The following is a 21,562-nucleotide window of genomic DNA, read 5'->3' as shown; positions in this document are numbered from 1 at the left end:
ATGATACTGCCGCTTCCCTGTGTGGTTGGGAGGATTTGAGAAGGGGCCAGGCAAAGAGTGGGTGTTTATTAAATTATTATTATTAAAACTATTATTATATTCTTTGTGTTTTCCTGAGCTTTTGCAAGGAGCATGCTTCCCTTGGACAAATCCTTTGGATTAAAAAAAGATCTCAGGTGAGAGACAAAAACTGCAGCTGCCGGCTTCTCAGCGGTCACTCGGGGCGTGGCCCCAGGGGCGGGGCCTAGGGGCGGGGCCAGACCGCGCGAGCCGAGGCTGGGGGCGGGGCCCGGGAGAAGGGGCGGGGCGTGGGCAGGCGGCGCATGCCCGGTGAGATGGCCCGCTCCGCCGCCGCCGCCGGCGCCACCGCCCACTCGAGGCTGGCCAGCTGCAGGCCGGCCGGGGCGCAGAGTAGGGCCGGGCTGGGCGAGCGCACGGCCATGGCCCCGTGGCTGCAGCTCTGCTCCGTCTTTTTCACGGTCAACGCCTGCCTCAACGGCTCGCAGCTGGCCGTGGCCGCGGGCGGCTCCAGCAGAGCGCGGGGCGCGGACACCTGCGGCTGGAGGGTAAGGAGAGGATGGCGAGTTTCTCTTCGTCCCCAAAAGCGCGGGGGCCGCGGCGGCGCGGCGCGCACAGGTGCTCGCGGGCAGCCGAGCCCGCGCCGACGTGCTTGTTCTCCGCGGAGTCTGCGGCCGGGCGGGGGTCCCTGCTGCTCTCGCCCGTCCTCCCTCCCTCCCGGGACACGCGTCCGCCAGCCCCGGCCGGGATGAAAGGGGCCGCCCGACCCTGGGCTTTGTGTTGCTAACGAGGCGCAGCTACCGGCCGGGGTTCGGTCCCCGGAGGGCGGGCAAGAGGGGCGCCCCACCCTTTGTTCCTGGCCTGGGACCTCCTCCGCCTCAGGGCTGCGCGCCCCGGGGCTGGGATCCTCCTAGCTGTCCGCATGGGGAGCGCTTTGGAGCGGGAGTGGGGACCTTCCCCCGAACCTCTGGTCCACATCTCTGCAAAGGCCCGGGACTGCCAGGGAGGGGACCCGGCGCGCTGGGGAGGGATGCGCTCCGCTCCCGGGGCCGCTTTGTTTCTTCTAGGCCGGGCCGTCTTACCCAACTTTCACCACCCCCGACTCCTGACTTGATGGGAACTTTTGCTCTCCTGTTCAGCCCTTCGTCTAGCGAATGGTCTCACGGATGATCTCCCACCCGCCCTCATCCCGCCCCCGCTTGAGTTGGGGATATTTTTCACGGCCAAAGGGAGGCATGAGTTTGTCACCTCGGTCAGGTGCCCGAGACGAGACCAGACTGGAGAGGTGCACAGACTTGGACGCTGTGCGTGGAGCCCTCTCCCCATAACCGAACGCTTCTTTGACGCGGTCTGGGCGGTGGAGCATGGTGGGAGGGCTGGGGGGGAGGGGAGGCGATGTGCGCGGGGACGCTGCCATCCCCGTTCCCCCCCAGGGCTCCTGGGCTTGGGCGGCCGCAGGACCCGGAGACTGATCCGTCTGCTCCGCACCTCCCCCTGAAGCCAGGGTGGGTTCGGCGCCAGGGCACTCACGGCCTTCAGTCTTGTGGAGAGGACATGGGTTTTGCACTCAGGCAGCCACGGACATGACCTTGGCTCTGCCCCTGGGCACCTGTGAGCCTCAGTTTCTTCACCTGGAAAATGGGAGTAAGTGGGGATTTCCTGGTTTCCCCAGCACTGCTGCTCCGAGGGATGAGTATGGGGTAGTTCACTTAGAGCAACGTTGACCCACATCTTCTGGAGTGCTCTGAACGGCTATGGGGCAGTCAAGGTGTAGGACCTGACACCCTTTAGGGGCACAGGCTGGTGCCTCCAGCTCACTTGCCCCACATTCAGAGAAACACAGTGCAGAAAACCAAGTATGAGCCAGGCAGCTGGGATTCTTTAAACCCGATAGCTGCAGTATGGACAGCTATAACCCACCCTCCCACCCACCCCAAAGTGAATATAACATCCTTCCTAGTTGAGTAAAACATCACATTTTCTTACTCTGTCCCATTTTGGTAAAATATCACCATTCTTTTTTTTTTTTTTTAACAGATAGTTTTCCCCAGGTTTTAGATCAAAAAGTTTTCCTTAAGGCTATCTCATGCTGACTTATTGATCCTTCTAAATTTTTTTGGTCTAAACTGATATGTTGGCTTTTGAATAACTGTAACAGCGTCACAGGCATTTTATTCCGAGTTTTCATATGATGGCATAGGTGGGTCAGTCCAATTTGTTGTTTTTCTGCCATTGCCGAGGTGGCTTCATGTGTCAGTGCACAAAGCTTGTGAAGTTTTAATGTTGTGTGTACCTTAGTTGCCCCATAGGAGCCAAGCTGGTGGTTTTGTTCTCTCTGCCTGTCAGAATGTGTCCTCCCCTAAACCTGCATCCTGTGCACCCCACAAAATTAATGGTGGCCACTGCCCCAGTGGCCTGGCACTCACACTGACCTCCCTTCTCCTGCCACAAATCCTAGTTGGGGTGACTTTCTCAACAGCTCCTCCTCTGCCCCCACCAATCTTTTCCTTAGGTCATCTTCATCCCCTCCTTGAATGAGCGTGGAAGCCTCTGGGCCATCTCCGGGATTCCAGGCTCTTCTCTGATACATGGCTCCTTCCTTCCTGGACTTGCCTTTTGGTGCATCTGATGGAGCCACCAGCTCTCCCTGACCCAGCTTGCCCACCTGCTTTGCATACCCACCTTTCCAGCCATAGCCCCTGCCCCTCCCACCCTGTGCCCTTTATGCTGCTGCAGCATGCTTTTCCTTGCTCCTGGGATGCCTTTTTTTCCCCCCTGCTGAGAACCCCCTGCTTGGGCTAAGACTTAGCCCAGGTGATGCCTCCTTATGGAAGCCCTCCCTGAATGCCATTCCGTTTGCTTCACCTTCTCATGTGGGTCCTTGCTCTCTGGTTCTCACCAGACTACATCGTCAGTATTTGTTCACATCTGTGTCTTCAGACTAGTTTCTTTAGCCAGCCACTTAACCTCATCTTTGTGGCCTCAGAGCCTGGAGCCCTGTAAATCTTGGCTGAACCCAATTAGACCCTGCAGCCTTCCTGCTAAATCCTGTATTAAGTGATAGATTTTAAATGAGGAGACATCAGAGCTACAAGCTCCAGTGTCCTCTCCGCAGCAGGCTTTTTGCACATGCTGTCCCTGCCTGCGTTCCTTCTCTTCACACCTCAGCCTCCCCTCTCAGCTCCAGCATCACTTCCTGCAGGAAGCCTTCCCTGCCCTCAGTTTTCTAGGTAACTTCCAGAAGTTGCTCTGTTAGAGGACTGGCCAGTAGGTACTGGTGGACAGTGACTTGGGTATTTGATTTGTGTCTGTCTGCTACCAGATAGTGGGTGTTCACGCCATAGGTGTTGGTCTTGCTTCTGAGGTTGCTCACAGTCTAGTTGAGACTCTCCGAACATATAAGTTTTGATTATGTCTTATGCAAACAGGAGAGGGCTTCCTGTGGGTTTAGGTCACACAGAACCTGAGAGGGGGACAGCAGGATGGAAATGTGAGCCCTGGAGGAGGGGTGGGATCTGGGTGCTGGAAAGGAGCTGAGTGAATGACCCCCTTGATCTCCAGGGAGCATTTGTTCCAGGAACTCTTGCCCCTGCAGGGATGTGTATTTTCCCAGGACTTGCAAGGTGACTGCAGCCAGCTCACCCTCAGGCAGCTCTGCTGACACATCCTTTGGGGCTGCTCTTGGAGGAGCCGGCCTGGTTTAAGTGGTCAGATTTCACAACCTCCCCATTATTAGCGGGGCAATTAAGGAGCCGATACCATCTTGAACACAGCTCGGTGTTTTAGAAATGAGTTGTGGGCACACTTCTTCGACTACTTAAAAAAACCTCTTAGGGCCCTTGCCAGGTAAAGTTACTCTTTGAGTAATACAGTTTTCCCAAAGAAGTAACAGTTTGTAAAACTTCCAGAGGGGCCAGCATCCTCATTTACACTGGGTCTTAACTCTTGCTTCTGGATAGTGGAGTGGTTTTGTTTGTAATGGGTAACTTCATATCAGTCCCTGGCGCTGAGGTTTGTTAGCCCCTCTAGGCTTGCTGGTTGGTTGAGAAGCCTCTTTATGGAATGAGGAATTAGGAATTTACTCCCACAGGTTTTGACTTAGTGGCTTTTTCTCCTCCAATGGGGGAGGAGAAACATTTCTTGCCTTTCTACCTAAACGGGGTACATCTTCTCTGGTCTGTTATCCCTGAAACACAATTTCTACCCCCCAAAAAAGTCTGCTCCTTTAGGAATTCAGGAAGCCAGAATGCTGGCATCGTCTTTACAATGAAGTGCAAGTTTCCCATTTAAGGCAAATACTTCATCTCAAAAGGTAGGAAGGAATAGGGTGGTACTTGGAAAAGAAGAAGTTCCAGCTGGTTAAAATTTAGGTCCCTGATAAAAGTCCAACCCAAGAACTCTCCTGGCTGTGGGCCCAGGCGTGTTTATTTGATTCTGAATTGGATGTGTTTTCATTCACTTGCAGCTCATGGCTCCCAGGCCTGCATCTGGTCTGCCTGTCCTGTGGCCATGTCGTCCATGTTATACATGTTTTCGTGTCCCTTACAGAATTCTTGGTTAAAAATGACTCAGCCCTGGTTGACACGTTTTTCAGAGAGACATCTGTATAAGAAGTGTGATGCTTTCCTCCGGCTTGTTTTGCTATGTTAATTGGGAATCCTCCTGGCCTCTGTCCATCTCTCTTGAGCAGCCCTCCCTTCTCTCCCCACCGCCATCCATCCAGCCGACCCGCACCCTCCCAGCCCCTGCAGTGCCTGAGGCATCATGTGAGTTATTAACTCAGGGATACAGCTGTGTGAATGTGACCAGCAGCTAAGTACCGTCTGTGGCACCATTTCCTTGTTCCAAACATGGCTTCTCAGAGTGCAGTCCAGGGGCTTCCAGTATCAGGATTGCCTTGGAAGCTTGCTAAAATGCAGATTCAAGGCTGATGGGACCAGAATGGGAGTGAGATGGGGCCCAGGAATTGGCATTTTTACAAGTTCCTCTGATGCTCTCTCAATGATGAGAGCCATTGCTTTAGGAGATGGGGCTTCTGCGATTAGGAGGAGGGGGCGGGAAGCCATGTTCTAAACATTTAAAATAAGAGTTTGACTTTAAATTTCTTCCTTGAACTTAAAGAGGAAAGTGGACACTTTGTCAGAGCCCTGACCAACAAAAGGGGTCAGGCTGGCTGAAGGGGAACCTTGGGAACCAGCTGGGCAGGGCACCCCAGTTTGGGTGGGTGCCTCTGGCCTGGGGTTGAAGACGAGGCTGGGAGTGAAGGGGACCTGACGCTTCCACTGGGTTCCTCCCCAGAACAGCTGGTCTTGTCTGGAAAACAGTCTCAGGAAAGAGTAGAGTAGGATCCAAATCATATTCTCAGCAATTCAAACCTTACAGACGGCTTCGCTACAAAGGAAAGAACTGCTAATGCTTTTTTAAGTCTTTATTTTAAGTTGGGTATTCTTCATGCTTCATTTGGCCTAAAAGGTATTGGGTTTTTGTTTTTTTTTAAAAGCTTTCAAACCCTCTTTTCTCCCATTGGTCCCTGAACTTTTCACATACCATGCCCCAGCAGATGTCTGCTGCTGCTGGGGCCACCCTATCAGCAGTTAATTGTCCCTTTCATTCCTCGTTGCCTCTTGTGTCTGCCTCTGATGGATGGGTTTTTAGGCTTCTGGAAGCTTGGGCCCTCCCACCCTCGATTTGTAAGAGTATGGGCTGAGGTGGGGGCTCAGGTACCCCCAGAAGCTTCACAGGCTGGGGTGTGGGGCAGTGCACTTGGAGCAGACCTCTCTCCTGCCACTCTACCCTGGCAGCTGAGACCTTTCCTGTTTCGCCTCTCCCTCAAATTTGGTGGGTCTCTTGCCTTCAGCAGGCCCAGGGGGGCTGTCTGTGCTGGTGCCACGGGTCCCATCTTCAGGCAGCCTGACTTGCCCGGCAGTGGGAGGCAGTGTCCTCCTGGGCAGTGTTTGTCTTGGCTGCTGGGATGTTCTGAATGGGCCTGATGCACGATTAGGTGACTGATGGCCCCACAACACATTGTCTCCTCCAGGGCCCAGGGCCTTTGAAGCTCTTCCCGGTGGGAAGTAAAGAGACTATTTGCTCTATTAAAATGCCTTGGTATTTCCTCTGTTTAACCACAGGCCACTTCCTCTCCGCCACTCTAAACCCGGCAGGGCCACTGCTGATTGAAAAGACACAAGCCCAGGGAGTGATCACATCCTATTGAAACAGATAGTCTTACTGCAGATTAAAGCTGGGGCAAGTCTCGAAGAAGAAACCAAATCTAAGGGGGAATCCTTGAGATAGCTCCTTATCTTGCTCAAAATTTAGCCTGTTGACATAATTCACACTTGAAGTCCTGAATGCATAAATGGGTCCTTTTTTTTTTAAAGAAGGAAAGCCTAAATTGTAATTAAGTCAGTGTGTGTTTTATCTACATAAACAGGGCAGGGCAGGTTAAAACAATTCGATCAACTGAATTTCTCATTGTATGAGTGGGAAACTCTTCAGTGTCTGGGAAGGGCGTGATGTCTGTTCATAGAAAACCATTGTCAGCCTGTTCTCTACTTGCAGATTCTGTCTGCTTGGTCTCCTATGCTCAGAAGTCCAAGTAAGAAGTTTGTGGCTTAAATAATACCAAGAATTTCTCCAGAGAGACTGTCCCTCATCCTTTCCCAAGCAGTATCTTAAAAGAAGGTTTAATTAATAACACCAGGCAGGAAGCTAAAACTCGAACAATTAAAAAATTACCTAGGTAACAAAAGTTGAAAATTTAAACTCTGTCTGTTAGCTGCACCCTGTTTTTGTGAAGGGGCCTGAAAAGTGAATGACTGGTTAGTCTCTAATGGAAACTATTATTTTAACATTTACAACTCCATTGTTCAAAGTATCCATGATAAAAACAGCTTCCCTTTTCTTTGGTTCCTTGTTTGGAAATGTTGGGGGAAGGTGGATGTAGCTAATTAAGGCTACAACATTTAAAAGGGAGACTTAATAGGTACCAGCTGTCTTCAACAAATCACTGGGTAGATGACAAAATAAAGATGTGATGTGAACACACATGTAATTCTCTTCTAAAACGGAAGTTGGCCTATAAATTGTCTGATTTAATAGCGTAAATGAAAACTACCTCTACTGTGCACTTTTAAGAAGCATTTGTTTTATAGTAAGCCTAATGGTAAATGTCTTATTTGCATAAGGCTGGTACCTTAAGGGTTGAAAGGGCAGTGGATGGCAAGTATTGTTGGAAGTTTAATAAATTGTAATTTCATTGTATGTTTCTTCATCCCAAACCTCATCTAATAGACATTAATCATGAGACTTTTCATTAAAATTACGTTGTGGGGAAGCTTGCTTGAACTTATCAGAAAAGCTGTATAAAATTGAAACAGCAACTTTGAAAAGGGAGTGGAAATTGATAGCATTAATTAAAATGTTTAGATGGATATTTACATTTCACAAAATTAAATGAATACTTCAAGTGAATCCTTTTGAAATCATGAGGGATTAGGTTTTAAATATAACTTTTTTAGATTTAAAAAGTACTTTATTCCCTTAAAAACTAGGAGTTTCAAAGTGTTCTGTCAGTTTTGTAGGCTTTTTTTCCCTCATTGACTGGTAACCCTTTAAAAAAATGCTGGCTATGGCCCCAGACTTCTGTTCTGAGATGGACTGTTTTACTTGAGAGTGGGAGGGTTGATGGGGATAGAGGGAGGGTTTCCTTGGAACAGAGAGGTACATTTTCCTGAGACAGGCCATATGGTTTAGAAACTCTCTGTGATTTTATTCTGTCCAGGTGATTTCTGGCTTCTCGTCTCCTGAAATGGCCCCTCTTTTATCTCAGGAGAATGCAGTGCAATCCAGACCAAATGCAGGAGCAGGCGGCCCGAGCATGGCTCCTGTTGAGTGACACAGTTTATCGCCTCCTTCCTCTGGAGTGAGCACATTTGCTGTAGGTGGGGCACAGGCAGTCACATGGTTAGGATTTATTGTTGACTTCTCAATATCTGAAGTTCAAAAAGCCTTATTTGGAGTGAGGAGACGAGAGACGGTTTTTTGAGCAGCTACTCTGTGTCAAGTCATGGTAACTTGAGCCAGGGAAAAGACAAAGAGGAGTGGGACCGGGCCCCTGTCCTCAGTGTCTTCGCACCCAGGCTGGGCTGCAGACCAAGGCCCAGGAGGTCAGGGAGGTGCAGGAAGGAGTCCATGCTACAGTGAACTCTCTTCTCGGCACTTCCCCACTCTTCCCAGAGAAACATGAACCACGGTTCCTGCTGCTCCTCATCCTAGAATGTTCCTCCTTATGCAGCTGCCAGTGTGAGGAGCAGGGTAATGACAAGCAAGTGCCTGAGGCGCTGCGTGGCACCCACCTTTGGAACTCTGTGTCAGTCGGTTCCCAGGAACTGGCTTCTTGCTCTGCTTCAGTTTCCTCTGCTTTGGCAGAGGCCCACCTTTCTCTGTGAGGCTTCTCCACGCCAATCTCAGCCTCCCCATGTGAATCTCACCTGTGCCAGAACGCCTGCATTCAGTCAAGTCAGACCTACCCCATCATGCCTCCAGATTTAGTGAGAATGCATCCAGCCCTGTTTGCAGTGATGCAGTGAAGCAGCAGCAGAAACTTGATTTGAATGATGCAGAGGAGGCTTAGAGGACGGGATTGGGATGGCTGAAGAAGGCAGGCCTCACCAAGGGGACCTTGAGTAGGGCCTCGCCCTGAGTCGAACCAGGAGATGAGAGGACAGTTGGGGCAGAAAGAAACATGTGAGCCCACCTGGAGGAGGTTGGCTCATTGGAGGAGCTGGGGACAGGAAGGCTGAAGATGTGGGTTGGAACTAGATAGTAGGACGCCTTGAATTTTGCTTGTGTGCACTCTTTCAGGAATGGTGAGGCTTGGATGGCCACTCTTATCAACAAGAGTGGCTTGATAAGAGTGACCTTCAGTGGCCATTCATTCATTCAGAGAGTGTTTGGTGCTTTCCATGTGCTGGGCCTGATTTCCAGAGCTTAGACTGTAGTAGGGGAAACAAATAGGATAACAAAATACCAGACCTGACCCCCCTACTTACAATAGCAACCCGCTGCTCTCTCTTTCCTCTTTCCTCACTTTATTTTTCTCCACAGAACTTTTCACCATGAGGCACACATGGTATTTTCTTGTCTGTCTGTCTCCCTTCCAGTGTGATGTCAGCTCCACAAGGGCGGGGCCTTTATCTGTTTTGTTCTCTGCTGCATCAGGAGAACAGTGCCTGGTGCATAGTAGGTTCTCCTTACATGTTTCTTGAATGACTGAGTGCTCTGCAGGAAATTAAAATGGGGTGATGAAAGTGATGGCTGCACAAGCAGATGATCTCGGTGGCCTCTCTGAGAAGGTGACACCTGAGGCGAGCAGTCGTAATAAAAATTTCCTGTAAAGTTCTGTAGTTATGTTTTCTTAATGTTGGCTTGTCATGTGGCGTTAGATGCTGAGAGTAGCATAAAAATATGCTCCACATATTCCTTCACACCCAGATTATTGGCACTGTGTGCCACATACTGGCCACCTGCTGGGCTATAGGACAGGTTCCCAGGGAATGATAAAGGTGGCGATTGGGCTGGTAACGGATGGGAATTGGACTTTGCAAAGTGCTGGTTGCTTGAAGAGGGGATGTTTGGACTGTCCGGGTACCCGGCACTGTGGATGAGAAAAATATAAAAAGTTAATGCTAAGCACTAACTAAGCATCCTGGTTTGGACTTTATGAAACAATGTGAATGAAATGAAACTCACTCCCTGGCAGCCGCTCTCAGTTGGTATGAAAACCTTGTCTTTTTAACAGAGGTACAGGTTTCATTTTGTTTCATTTCCCTCTGGTTGTGAATGCATTTCATTTTCTGAAGTCACTAGATGGTCCATCCAGAATCAAAGATGCTCTTTGCCTTCTTTCCGGGGCTGTGGGTTTGCTGGCCAGCTGTGGTAATGAGTTTTTGCCTGGCTTTGATTTTCGTGCTTTGCCTCCCTGTGGGAGGAACTAGATATTTCTGATCTTACCTCTGCTCATATTCAGATCCAGCCAAGCAATCAGTGACTTCCCGGGCTTTTTTGTGGGAGACTGTGGGAAAAGTCCTGGTTGGCTGGCTATGAATTAATGAAATCCTTAGAAGGCTTCACTAAAGATAGCTCCTGTGGTTTAAAAAAAATAGCATTGCCTTTTTAATTTGAGAAAGAGGTCATGGAGTTTTACCAAAATGAAGCATAGAAAATGTAACATCTGGTTGTGCTGGCCGAAGACTGCTTCAGGGCGGCGGGAGCCCTGAAGTTCCCAGTGTCCGAGATGCCCAGGGTGACCATCACCCAGGACCCTCATAAGGCTGCTCTGGACACGCTGCCTCTCTCATTGTTCTCCTCCCTGGGGTTTGAACTCCTCGAAAGACAGAGATTCTACCCCCCACATCTTTTCACTTGAGCACATTTTCCATCTACTGAGCTTTTTTCCTTTTATTTCAAGGGTCACACTTTTTTTTTTAAGTGCATAGTTTTTGAGTTGCTCAAGACTAGTGTAATCACTGCTTTTATTTCATTAAAAAAGGGTAGGGGTGGATATTGGGGGAGAGTTTGGGCGGAAGGCAGGGAAGTTTTAGAGAGCTGTTCTAAAAAGTTTTTAAATTAGTAGGAATTCTGACAAGAGGAGAAAGAGAATGATAAATTGCAGAAGAGTTTTAGGCAAAGGCATAAAGGGGATTTTAAAGGGACCTGTGACTTTTTCAAAAGCAGAAACATGAATGTCTTAAATGTCAGCTGTGTGTCCACCTCCCCCCCCACTGCCCCCCAGTTAAGTGAATAATGTCATGTTTTTTAAAATTTATTTTTATCCTGGATCTATTCTATAGTAAGACTTTATGTAATTTTCCTTTACAAATATTAGTAATATTTTTGGGCATATATTTTCTAAAACTCAACAGAAAGATGAAGTTGTTGCTGCCCAGCCCCTACCCAGACCAGCAGGCAGCCAGTCTGCTAAGCACTAAGCATCCTTAGCAGTACATGAGGCTTCTGTTTATTGTACTCTATCCCCCGTATTTTGTATTCTGAAAATTTTCAAACCTATACAAAAGTTGAAAGAACAGTAAAATGAACACCTATTTCCCCTTTGCCTAGAGCCACTGCTTCTTAAAATTTTGCCACAGGTACCTCAGTTGTCCTCCTAGAGTCCTTTGTGATTTCTTTCTGAATCACATTCCAGGATTCAGACAAGGATCACTCATTGCTTTTAGATGGGACTGTCTCTGTAGTCTCCTTTAATCTAGAACAGTCCTTCCAGCTTTTTTTTTTGGTCCTTTATAACATACACATTCAGAAGAGTTAAGGTCACTTGGGTAGACAGTCCCACAATTTGGATTTCTGATTGTTTCCTCATGATTAGGGTCAGGTTAAATATTTTGGCAAGATCTCTTTAAAGGTGATACTGTAACATGGTTGTATTTTAGATATCAATAGGTAATTAATATAGATACAGTTTTAGCGATGAGCTACATTTGTTTTTTCTGCTTGAAACTGTTGCACTTAGAGACCTTTCTAATGGCTTAACCCAGTTTAGTCTTGTGTTGTTTGTCTTTTAAGAAAACACGATGCTTTCCATTAAGGCTTCCCTTTTCCTTTACTGAGAGTGCAAAGATAGTGCAGGGTGTCATTTGTGCTATCCTGTAATATAATCTCTTTCTTTAAAGACCATTTGAAATCAACTGTGCTCTCTCAAAATTAGGAGTGCTATGTCTCAAGAATGCGTTAAGGCTTTTGCTATTCACATGGCCTTGTTACAAACAGTTGTAGATGTTGCCCTCAGTGACTGGGAATGAGTTCCTATTAAAACCTCTTTTTGGCGGGGGCAGGTTCACGGTTGAGTGCTTCCTCACACCAAAATTCAGCCATTTCTTTCCTTTGTGCTAAGAAAACATTGAACTTTATTTCCAGTAAAGGCCACTTCACTCAAAACATGTCCTCAAAGTCAGTTTCCAGCCTTTTAGTTCTGTGGTTGTGTGTTACCTAAATTATTTTATTAGAGTCCCTTACAGACAGTTTCGTTCGTTTAACTTGAATTACTATCTTCTACCTAATTACATGGCTTTTCTTTCTTTTATTTGCCCCAGATTTAAGGGCCAAGACATGTAAAGTTAATATTGATTATTTTTCAAAGTAAGTTAAAATGTCAAAAAACGACAAGTTGTTATTCTTACAGGGTACCAGGGAAACGACAGAGACAAAACCTCCATCTTTTATTCATAAGTCCAGGGAGGCTGCTAGAGTGCAGGGGGGCCTGTGTGCCCGGCATTTGTTCAGCTTTCAGGACCGGGCCTCCTCCCCTGCTGGCCGTGAAATGTCATGCCGGGATGTAATAGTGGGACATTCAGCATCCAGAGAATGGATTGCAGAGGTTCAACTTCGCTTTTCATTTTCTTTTCTGGCACCGAGTCCACGGTCCCCTCTGTGGCCTGACAGTGAAAGGCCAGAAAGCAGTGATCTGGTTGCTGGCAGGGATGCGGTGCAGCCCAGCCCAGCTGGCCGGGGCTCCTGTACTGGAATGCACGCTGGACACAAAGCCTGGGCCAGGGTGCGCCTCAGGTGGGGGTGGCGGGTTGCCTTTGCTTAGTCTAGTTTGCTCTGGTCACAGGAGAGAGAGTTTTCATTTCTTTTTTTTTTTTAAAGATTTTATTTATTTTATTTTTTCCCCCCAAAGCCCCAGTAGATAGTTGTATGTCATAGCTGCACATCCTTCTAGTTGCTGTATGTGGGACTCGGCCTCAGGATGGACGGAGAAGTGGTGCCTCAATGCGCACCCGGGATCCGAACCCCGGCCACCAGCATTGCAGCGCGCGCACTTAACCACCAAGCCACAGGGCCGGCCCAGAGTTTTCATTTCCATAGCTCTGCTACCCTTGGTTTCGGTGGAAGAGGGAGTGCAGAGTGCTTTTGATTTCAGAAATCACTCAGGGTTAACCATTGGTGTGTAGAGGGAGGCACGGAGGCAGAGAGCTGAGGCTGCGAGACTCCTTGGGCTCCGACATTTTCTTTGGATAAAGAGAAATCAGGAGGCCGGCCCCGTGGCTTCGCAGTTAAGTGCGCCGGCTCCGCTACTGGCGGCCCGGGTTTGGATCCCGGGCGCGCACCAATGCACCGCTTGTCGGGCCATGCTGAGGCAGCGTCCCACATAGAGCAACTAGCACGATGTGCAGCTATGACATACAACTGTCTACTGGGGCTTTGGGGAGAAAAGGGGGGGAAAAAAAAGGAGGAGGATTGGCAATAGATGTTAGCTCAGGGCTGGTCTTCCTCAGCAAAAAAAAAAAGAGGAGGATTGGCATGGATGTTAGCTCAGGGCTGATCTTCCTAACAAAAAAAAAAAAAAAGAGAAATCAGGCAGCATTTGCTAAACAGGCCTAGAGTTTGATTTAGAGCAGTAGTTCTCAATGGGGGGTGATTTGGGGAATCTCTGGAGGCATTTTTGGTTGTCACAACTGGGATGGGGAGTGCTACTGGCATTTAGTGGGTAGGGACCAGGGATGCTGCTCAACATCCGACAATGCACAAGTGGGCCCTCCCCAATAAAGAATTATCTGGCCCAAAATGTCAATAGTGCTGAGGTGAGAAACCCTGACTTAGGGGTCCCATTTTAGTATTTGAGTTTCTTAGCTCACTTAGCTTAACACTATTCTACTTCCTTTCTGTTTAACAGAAATCAATAGGAGTGTATAAACCTACACTCAGGATGAATTTCCATTAAACTCTCCAAGACATATGATTAAACTATTGTGGTGCTCCTTGAAGATATGCCCTGAATGCAACTACTCTTTTAAATGCAAAAACCGAATTTTTTTTTTTGCCATAATTTGATCAAAGTAGCCTAACCTGTGCCTCTGTTTTTGTTACTCAGTGATGGTCTGTGGATAACATTACATTTTTTCAGCATGAAACCCAACACTTCAAATCCCTAAAGCAGTCTCAAATTTATGGTTAATAAAAGCATTTATTGTACTGGATGTCATCTGTTATATCACTCTGGGGCTAGAAACTGGCAAGCAGTGGACAGGAAATATTTTCATTTCAAATCGCTTCAATCTTATGGTCTAGGGGCAAAAGTGTCTTATTTCAGGAAAGCCGCGGTGAATAGCATAGTAATGAATGCATTTTTAGTTGATTAAGCAGGCATTCTCTCCCTTTCAAACAGTCTTCTCTCTTTGGCTTGGTGGGGCTAAATAAACACATGATGTTAAATGATAGCATTTCTTGTGTTGGCCATACTTTTCCTTTGATCATCGTAAACTTTTCGAAGTGTTTTCCAGGAATCCTCAGCAGAGCCGCAGTGAGCTGGGGGAGAAAAGCTAAACTCAAGTGTTGACCCTCTTTGTAACTGTTTACTTTCTGAGCAGAAGAGGTTTTCTGAGATGGTGCTGACTCTTCCGAATTCCCCTTTAAAAATGGAATTTGGTACCTTGCCCTTGGGATCATGAATTTAGGAGGAAAAAGCCTTTTTGATTTTTTTTTAAAGGCTGAAATTTTATTATAATTTGAGTCCTGGTCTCCCACATCAGTCAAGTAAATGGTCAGGGTGAGGAGGGTTCCATCCCAAGGCAACCCTGTGTGGTGATGATATATGCAGGACAGGGTACCTTTCATCCTGGCTGCCCGGTGCCTTTGAATGTGTAATCTAAGTCATCGCTTCCAAGTGAGCCTCAGAGGTAGGCAATTATTTCTGATGTGGTTCCTTTTTTTTCAGATGAGGATTCCATGGCACAAACAGCCAGGAAGGGATTAGGATGGGAGGCCATGTGACTCAGAGAGACCTCTCTCTGCCAGAAACCAGAGCCACAGAGTTCTTACCCTGCCCATGCCCCCAGCAGTCGAGCCTGCCCTGCCTTCCAAGCACCCAGCCTGAGATGGATGTCTGCCATACGCAACAAAGCAACTAATGTGGGTGGGAAGAGAGCAACACCAGATACCAGAGAACACTGCAGACAGTTAAATTAAACTCAGATTCAGCATTTACCCCAGAGGTTCCCAAACCTGGCTGAATACCAGAATTACCTGAGGAACCTTTTAGGAGGGGTGGGAGATTCCTGTCCTCATCTCAGACCTGCTTAAGTGGAATTTCCAGGGGAAGGCCAGGAATCTGAGTTTTTTAAAAAGCTGCCAGATTAGTGGTTGCTAGGGTTTTTGGGAGTGGAGGGAGGGTTTGACTACAAAGGGACAATACAAGGAAATTTGGGGGGGGGGATGATGGAACTGTTCTGTATGCTGATTGTAGTGGTAGATATACAAATGTATACATTTGTACATTTAATTGTACATTTATACATGTATAAACTCATGGAACTGTACACCAAAAAACATCCATTTTACTATGTATAAATAAAAAAAATGGTGCCCAGATGAAACTGAGTTATCACTTGGGTGTCAGATGAGGTGACAGATGGTGCCTGGTGACAGCTGGGAAGAGTTGTCCAGCTGTGGGAGAATGTCACCTGGAATTGTAGACACAGGTGGGCAGGTGCTGAATTGTCTTAGCTCAGTGCTATCCAGTAGAATCTTGTGACGATGGACATGGCCTTCCTTGCGCTGTCCAATTCCGTAACTGTTAACTACTTGTGGCTGAAATGTGGCTGGCGCAACTAAAGAACTGAATTTTAAATTTTACTCAATTTAAGTTTAAATAGCTACACATGGCTAGAGGCTACCATACTGAACAGCTTGCCCTTGGAGGCAGGCATTGCCATACTGGAGGGGTTTGACTCTGTGCCACGTGTGCACTGAGCCCAGTGGTCCTTTATGCTTGAGGGACAATAGTAAGCCATCCCAAGTATAGGGCAAGATGGGAACATGGGCAGGATGTGTGGGTTGGTAAGGACAGAGAAAAAGGAATCTTGGAATGAAGACTGACGTGGGATCTGCCCAGGCAGAGGACAGTCTTGCCGCGTGGAGGAATCTGCTTTTCTTCCCCTAGTGTAGAAGTGAGATAGTGCCAATGTTGGCCCAGTTCCTTGCCCAACTTTCCAACCTCGTTTATCTTCAGAGATGCAGCGGTTAGTTCAGATGCTTTTTAATTGTGCTTCTGTTCCCTTGAGGTGACAGGATATCCAGGAAGCCATTGGAGAGTCCAGGAGAGCGATGTATAGACAGGGTTAGGGGGATGTCTGTGGTCTGGCTGAGGATATGCTGGGCCCACCTGCTTCCCTGGACAAAGTGTGATGAAGAATCTGCATGGGCATATCCTGCTCCTTTTTGGGGAACGAGAGCCTATAAAAACGGCAGTTGGGCACATATCTCCCACTTTAGGCATCGAATGCATGGCCTCCATCTTGGCTTGTGTTCAGGCACTCTTAAACCTTCCTCCCCCAACCCCCATGGAGTTCTGTTATCTTAAATAGTATTACTTTCCCAAATGTTTTATAAAAGAATGAGATTTTGAGAGTGTGGCCTTTTATTAGTGCAAACCAAATGGTGACAGAAATAGTGTTCCAATCTGTAAATGTATCGGTTCTTAAATAAATTTGCTAAATGGCTAACAAAAAATTTCATGAGCTATGGGCTTATAACTAAGGAGGTTTTGTTAATCTAATTTAAAAATAGTACCTACTTGAAAGCCTAAGGAGGGGGGGCTTTAAAATTAGTGGGACTAGGATCAGGAGGAGAAGGACCTTCTGAATCATAGCATATTTAAGCAGGGTTTCCTTTACAAATTGGTAACTTCAACCTAGTGCAAAGAAAAAGAGCTTATGAGCATTGAATGTTGATTCTTCCCCTCTTGAATACACAAACACATCTTGCTGCAGAGTTGTAATCACTGTATTTATTTTTTTAATGGTTATTTTTTTACTTAAATTTGTTTTCCAAAGATATTTCCGTGTATTGACATAGTTCACAGACATGACTTTTGGTGGCCATCTGATATTTTCATGTTGTGTACCCTCCCCACCTTGTCAGCCCTTTCCCCTCATTAATGAAACATTTGGATTGTTTCCAGGTTGTTGCTGTTACAAGGCTGCTGTGAAATCTTCATACAGCTTGTTTTCCTGCCCACCCCCCTCACCATTTTGGTTTGTTTCCTTGGCATAGACTCCTGAAAGTGGGATTACTGGATTTTGTAGCTCTCACTACATGTCTACCAGCTTCCTTGTATAATGATGGCTAATTTACTGTGAAGAATATTTTGGGAAGAGAGCAGATTTGGTCCATAATTCCTGGCTCTACCATTTGCCACCATTTATTGTGACCTTGGGCAAATTTCTTCATCTGCAAAATGAGTTAATAATAGTTTATATCCCAGAATTGTTTTGAGACCTAAATGAGATACTGTGTTTAAAACATTTAGCTCTGCACCTGGCCACATAGGAACCACTTGGGAATTAGTGGCAGTCTGTCATCAGAGGAGTGCTCATTTTTCCACATCCTAAAGAATATTGACATTTATAATTTTTATTTACTCTGTTGTTTTGGTAGTACCTTATACTTGTTTAATACTGGACTTAATAGAGAAGGACTGAATCTTTCCACCTGGTGATTTATTTTGTAAGTTTTAGTGCTTTTAAGTCTAGTAGTATTAAAGTGAGATGTGGATGAAATGTTGCTTAGGAGAGAGTATTAGGGAAGATGTTTAAGTGAATAAATGAGGGTTTTAAAATAAGAATATTAAGTGGATCTTTTGGACTTAACAGCATATTGTGAGAACAGTTGAATCTAAGCATTATCACGGGAATTCTCTTTGTATCAGTAATTTGGCTAGCAAACCTTTGTTCATATATATATTTTCCAAGGGCGATTTTGGGTTGATCACACATTTCCCATAAATAGAATATAAATAATCCTGTTTCACTGGAGTTTTTACAGATCTGAATCTTGGCTAGAAGCCACTCTCTTAGACTGTCTCATTTACGTCAGTGCGACATGCGAGATGAGGGCATCCCAGCCAGCTGACTCTTTGTGACTGTGCACAGGACAGGTGACCCCTCCAGCTCTCAGTTTCTTTACCTGTAAAATGGCACAAAGTAGAAGTATTCTTAAAAATTTAACAATTGGGGCTGGCCCAGTGGCATAAGCAGTTAAGTGCTCGTGCTCTGCTGCGGCTGCCTGGGGTTTGCTGGTTTGGATCCCGGGCGCGCATCGATGCACTGCTTGGCAAGCAGTGCTGTGGCGGTGTCCCATATAACGTGGAGGAAGATGGACACGGATGTTAGCCCAGGGCCAGTCTTCCTCAGACAAAAAAGAGGAGGATTGGCAGATGTTAACACACGGCTGATCATCCCCCCCCCCCAAAAATGAATTTAACAATTATTTTTGTTGAGATAACTTGAACCTTTAATTTGCAGAGTGTAATTTTTCCATCTTACTCACTCCATCTCCTTATTGTGTTGGTCACTTCCATTTCCACTTAGACTCTTGCCCCTGGGTGTCTGTTTTTGATTTCTCTCGAGAAAGAACACCCAAGCTGTTGCCATTTTTACAGATCTTTCTCTAATAAAAGTAAAGTGTGTGTCTTCTGCATAGGTTTTGATTTTTTTTAATTTTGTGTATGGTCACTTTATTTTTTACAAAGTGTGCTCCCTCATTTCTGCTGGTCATTGTTGATTTGCCTGTGTTGGTGTTTACTCGGAGGTGCCCAACGTGTCCATCTGCCTCCATCCTTCACGTTTCCCGTGCACTCGTCCAGCTTGTCCACATGGCCAAAGGCCCCCTCGCATCTCTTGTTTTTCAACATTACACTACTGTTAATGATTGATTTCAACCCATTTAGTCTTCTGGGCCAGGAGCTTTTAGGGCCCAATCAATCACTGGATCCATAAACAAGGGCACTGACTCAGACCCACTGTGAGCTCTGAATTACACTGGGGTGTTGACAGTCCTGGAGGCCTGGACCACTCTGTCAGCAACTGTCCAGGGAGGAGAGGATGCGAGGTGTGTGCTAGGCGGTGGCGGGGGCAGGAGAAAGGCAGCTGCAGATAGAAATTGATCAGAGATAAGAAATTGTTTGGCAGATAATCTGCATGTGCATAACTGCAGAGCTGAGAGATTAATTTTTTGTTTCCTTCCCACCACCATTTGCACCAAGCTGTCTTCTTGTTAGGAAAGCTAAAGAGGTTAGAAGTGATACACACACACACACCCCAGTCTGTCACCCAAGGATTGCTGTCCCTCAGGTTTCCTCTGGGTCCAGGAGCCAACATCCTGAGTCATCGCCACCTGCTCAGGTTGAAGCGCTGTTGCTTTAGTGGGTCCTGGTGAGGGTCCCTTGGATACGGCGAGAACATTTCTGGAAGAGCCCCGTAAAAGCAACCCCTTCCTCTCCATAAAGGTGAGTCTGGGCCACTCTCAACAGACAGAATGAAGGACTTGGACTTAACAGTACATGGTGGGTGGCCCTAAAGGGACCGAGGAGAGAGAGAAGATAAAAGCAGAGACCTGTTTTAAGAAGGTAAGGTGAAAGCTTGTGCTGGCATGCTCCGAGGGGCAAGAGAGGAGACAAGAATGCCTGATTGGCTGACAGGAAGATGGTCGTCTCTGGAGGGGTCTGTGACACAGGCCAGAGGAGAAAGAGATGATGAGAGACTGGGGAAGAGGTCACCCATCCGGAGACCAGGACCAGAAGGGCCGCCCCATGTGATAGCAGGGCCTATAGCTCGAGGGCACCAAGAAGGCTGACCTGATGAAGAGCCTTATCTCCAGGGGTCATGCCCTCTGGAAGCTCTGAGCTTAGGCAGGAGTGATGACAGATTGCCCTGGGAAGGCACTGGGTGGTTTTAAACTTGCACCTCCACCTGCAGCAGTAGCAGAGCAAACAGTGTCTTTTGCTCTGCAGAAAGGACTGAGATGTGCATGGTACATGCAGCTTGTACCTCTAAATACACTCACCCCAAATAAAGCTTGGATATGAACACCTTCCCTGCACCTTTACCAACACCCCATGATTTGGTGGCCTGTGTGGCTCATGGTGCTCTGCCAGAAGAACACCTGGCACGATGGCCAGTCCTTTATGCTTGCAAGAGCCTTTGAGGGTCTCCCCAGTGCCACCAGCTGGTCACTCACTGAGTGACTATTCATGTGCCTCAGTGGCATGGGCCAGACTGCTGCCATGAGGCCAGGAAGGAGGGAAGGGAGGGAGGGGGCAGCCTCTTTGGAGTACACTCATTGCTGGGGCTGGTGGAAGCTTCCACCTTTGCAGAAAGCTCTTGGCTGGGTGAAAACATCTTGAAATGGGCTTCATATCTATGGAAATTGAAAAGGAGATAAATGGCAGGGACCATTTCTCCTGTTCTGATGTGTCTCCTGCTTCTGTAGGTGCAGAAATATTTAACTCCAAGTAAGTGACTTGAGATGTAACACTGTTCTCATTTGGAAATGTGAAGCTGGCCACTTCCCAAAGGTGCCCCCTCACCCCACCTTCACTCGAGTAACACAGAGGTGTTACTTCCACCTGAATGTCACTTCTCTGGGCACTGGGACCCCATCTCAGTCACTCTTAGACCCTTCCCCACAGCCTAGCCTTGCACTCTGCACGTCCTGGGTGCTCAGGAAATAAGAGCTAGATTACCCTACTGAGTGCAGATATTCAGCTGACACACGTTAGGGCCTTTGGTTAAAGGGGTTTTGTGGGGTCAGCATTTTCTGGGAGTGTGCAATACCCAAAGGATCTTAGTGACCTGGCAGGTCTGCGTTTAAGCACAGCCTCCGAGCCCCTGGCCTACTCCCCATAGGATTCCTGGAAGCCTCCAGGGACGAAGACTGTTCATCCAAGACATAGTCCTCTGACTCCTGGGAGGCAGTAGGAGGGTGCCCCCAGGGCTGCCTCTCTGATGGGGGTCACTGTTTTCACCCTCAGAAGACTGATGAGGGTGCCTTGGCCTTCGTCAGGATTGTCTGGGAACTGTGGAGATGAGGTCCTTCTAGTACTGAGACAGTTCCGTGCCTTTGCAAACAAAACACTTCAAAAAGGATACCGCCCCCACCCCCATCCCGGTGTAAGGTGGCGGAAGGAAGCGGTGGCTGACAGCAGAGTTAAACAAACTTGAAGGTAGGTCACATTTTTGACATACCATTTTCCTCTGCCGTACCAGCAGCTGCCCTCCACTTTGAAAGGGGGCTTAGCTGCTCATATAAACTTTGGTTCATGATAATGTAAACTATTATTAGGATTATCTTTTTATTCATAATATATGCCTGACGCTCTGTCTCCCTTATTTATGCTCTATCTGAAACACTCATTTACTTTCAGTACCCGGAGCCAGCATCAACCCCTCTGGAAATGAAGGAAACACTTTATAACAGACTATCTATTTAAATCTCGCTGTGGTTAACAAGGACTCTGGGAGTGAAATCATTGGGTTGAGGAAGCTTCAAATCTCAGCAAACCTTCCAGGTTAAAACTGGGATGTGATGTTGACAAAACAGTTCAGTTAAAAAAGAATTTTTTTAATGAAGGTTTGTCCCAAGGATGATGGTTTTAATACAAAAATGCCTGATTCTCACTTGAGAATCTTTGGCTTTCAGAGTCTCTCCCCCAATTTCATCACCGCCTGGTAGAACCATTTACCACTCA

At 47.2% G+C, this 21,562-nt stretch overlaps 1 protein-coding gene across 2 annotated transcripts in view; it reads left to right on the top strand.

Moving 5' to 3' along the window:
- Positions 1-398: 398 nt before the first annotated feature.
- The window catches only part of IL17RD (interleukin 17 receptor D), a 65,193-nt gene continuing 44,029 nt past the window's right edge, over positions 399-21,562 (top strand). For both annotated transcript variants that reach the window (XM_087431207.1, XM_004419844.3), the window contains exon 1: positions 399-566. In XM_087431207.1, coding sequence (XP_087287333.1) covers positions 441-566 — 126 coding nt within the window. In that variant the 5' untranslated portion in view covers positions 399-440. The remainder of the gene's footprint in view (positions 567-21,562) is intronic.

This window comes from Ceratotherium simum, chromosome 5, assembly GCF_057802395.1.
Source record: "Ceratotherium simum simum isolate JZ-2026a chromosome 5, ASM5780239v1, whole genome shotgun sequence".
Taxonomy (NCBI): Eukaryota; Metazoa; Chordata; class Mammalia; order Perissodactyla; family Rhinocerotidae; genus Ceratotherium; species Ceratotherium simum.
The sequence above is the reverse complement of the archived record's forward strand: the minus strand, read 5'-3'. Positions and strand labels throughout refer to the sequence as shown.